At 62.8% G+C, this 1,082-nt stretch overlaps 1 gene segment (V, D, J or C); it reads left to right on the forward strand.

Moving 5' to 3' along the window:
* Nucleotides 1-1,082, forward strand: part of LOC102248173 — a 37,965-nt gene that overhangs the window by 3,757 nt on the left and 33,126 nt on the right. The window contains 1 exon segment of the C gene segment in view: nt 609-627. Coding sequence covers nt 609-627 — 19 coding nt within the window.

Genomic DNA, 1,082 nt, shown 5'->3' on the forward strand with positions numbered 1-1,082 from the left:
GGCCTGCAGGCCTCCTGGGGCGGGGCCTGGTGACCAGGTCCCAGCAGGTGGGACCCAGCCTCCGTGGACAGAGGGGGACGTGGGTGTGGAGGTGCAGCACCCTGGAGGGCCCAGGTCGGAGCTCAGGCCTGAGTCCCGCCCTCGCCCTCCCAGGTAGCCCTGCTCCGGGCGGGGGGCTGAGCGGTGAGAGCTGAGAGCACTGGACCGAGAACGCCGCCCGCCATGGGGACCGGAGGTGGACAGACGTCCGATCCCCAGGGAGCGCCCCTCGGCACGTCCCGCTGGGAAGGAGGGCGACGCGAACCCTGTGAGGCAGGGGGCGCGCAGAGATGATTCCAAGGAAATGCACCTTGTAGCTTGGGCCGCTTTCGTTTTCTGTTTAATTTTCTGGAGCCCGTTCATTGTCTCTACTGGTGTGTGCAGTGTGTGTGGTGCGTGTGTTTAACGACAATAAAAGCTCCTTACACATCCCTGCCTCACGGAATCTCCCTGTGCTGGCGCCTCGTGAGTCCACAGCCCATGGAGGCTTGGGGGGGGGGGAGCACCCACTCCCAGCACCACGACCTGCCCCCCTCTGCCTCCTTCTCCTCGCACCCCCCCCCCTTCAGCCAGCATCCAGCCCAGCGGGTGAGGAAGGCGGCCCAGAAACCAGGGGCGTGGGAGCCACACGGACGTCCAGGGCTGGGGCAGGACTGGCCGTGGCCAGAAACAAGACACTGAGTGGGGGTCAGTCAGCACCCACAGGAAGCGGGAACAGCACCCAGAGACTCTCCCCGTCCTGGAGCCCGGGTCCCAGGGCAGGTGCTGCGGGCGGGCTCCCCGAGGCCTCTCTCCTGGGCGTGTGGACGGCCACCTTCCCCGGGTCCTCACGTGGTCGCCCCTCTGCGTGTTCGTGTCCCATCTCCTCTTCTTTCTTTTTTCTTCTCCTTTTTTTAAGCTTCTTTTTTATTATTATTGATTTCAGAGAGGGAGAGGGAGAGAGATAGAAACATCAATAACAAGAGAAAATCATTGATTGGCTGCATCCTGCAAGCCCACACAGGTCCTCACACATGCACACGCACATAGGTGCTCACACACAC

This window comes from Myotis brandtii, unplaced genomic scaffold, assembly GCF_000412655.1.
Source record: "Myotis brandtii unplaced genomic scaffold, ASM41265v1 scaffold1057, whole genome shotgun sequence".
NCBI classification, from domain to species: domain Eukaryota; kingdom Metazoa; phylum Chordata; class Mammalia; order Chiroptera; family Vespertilionidae; genus Myotis; species Myotis brandtii.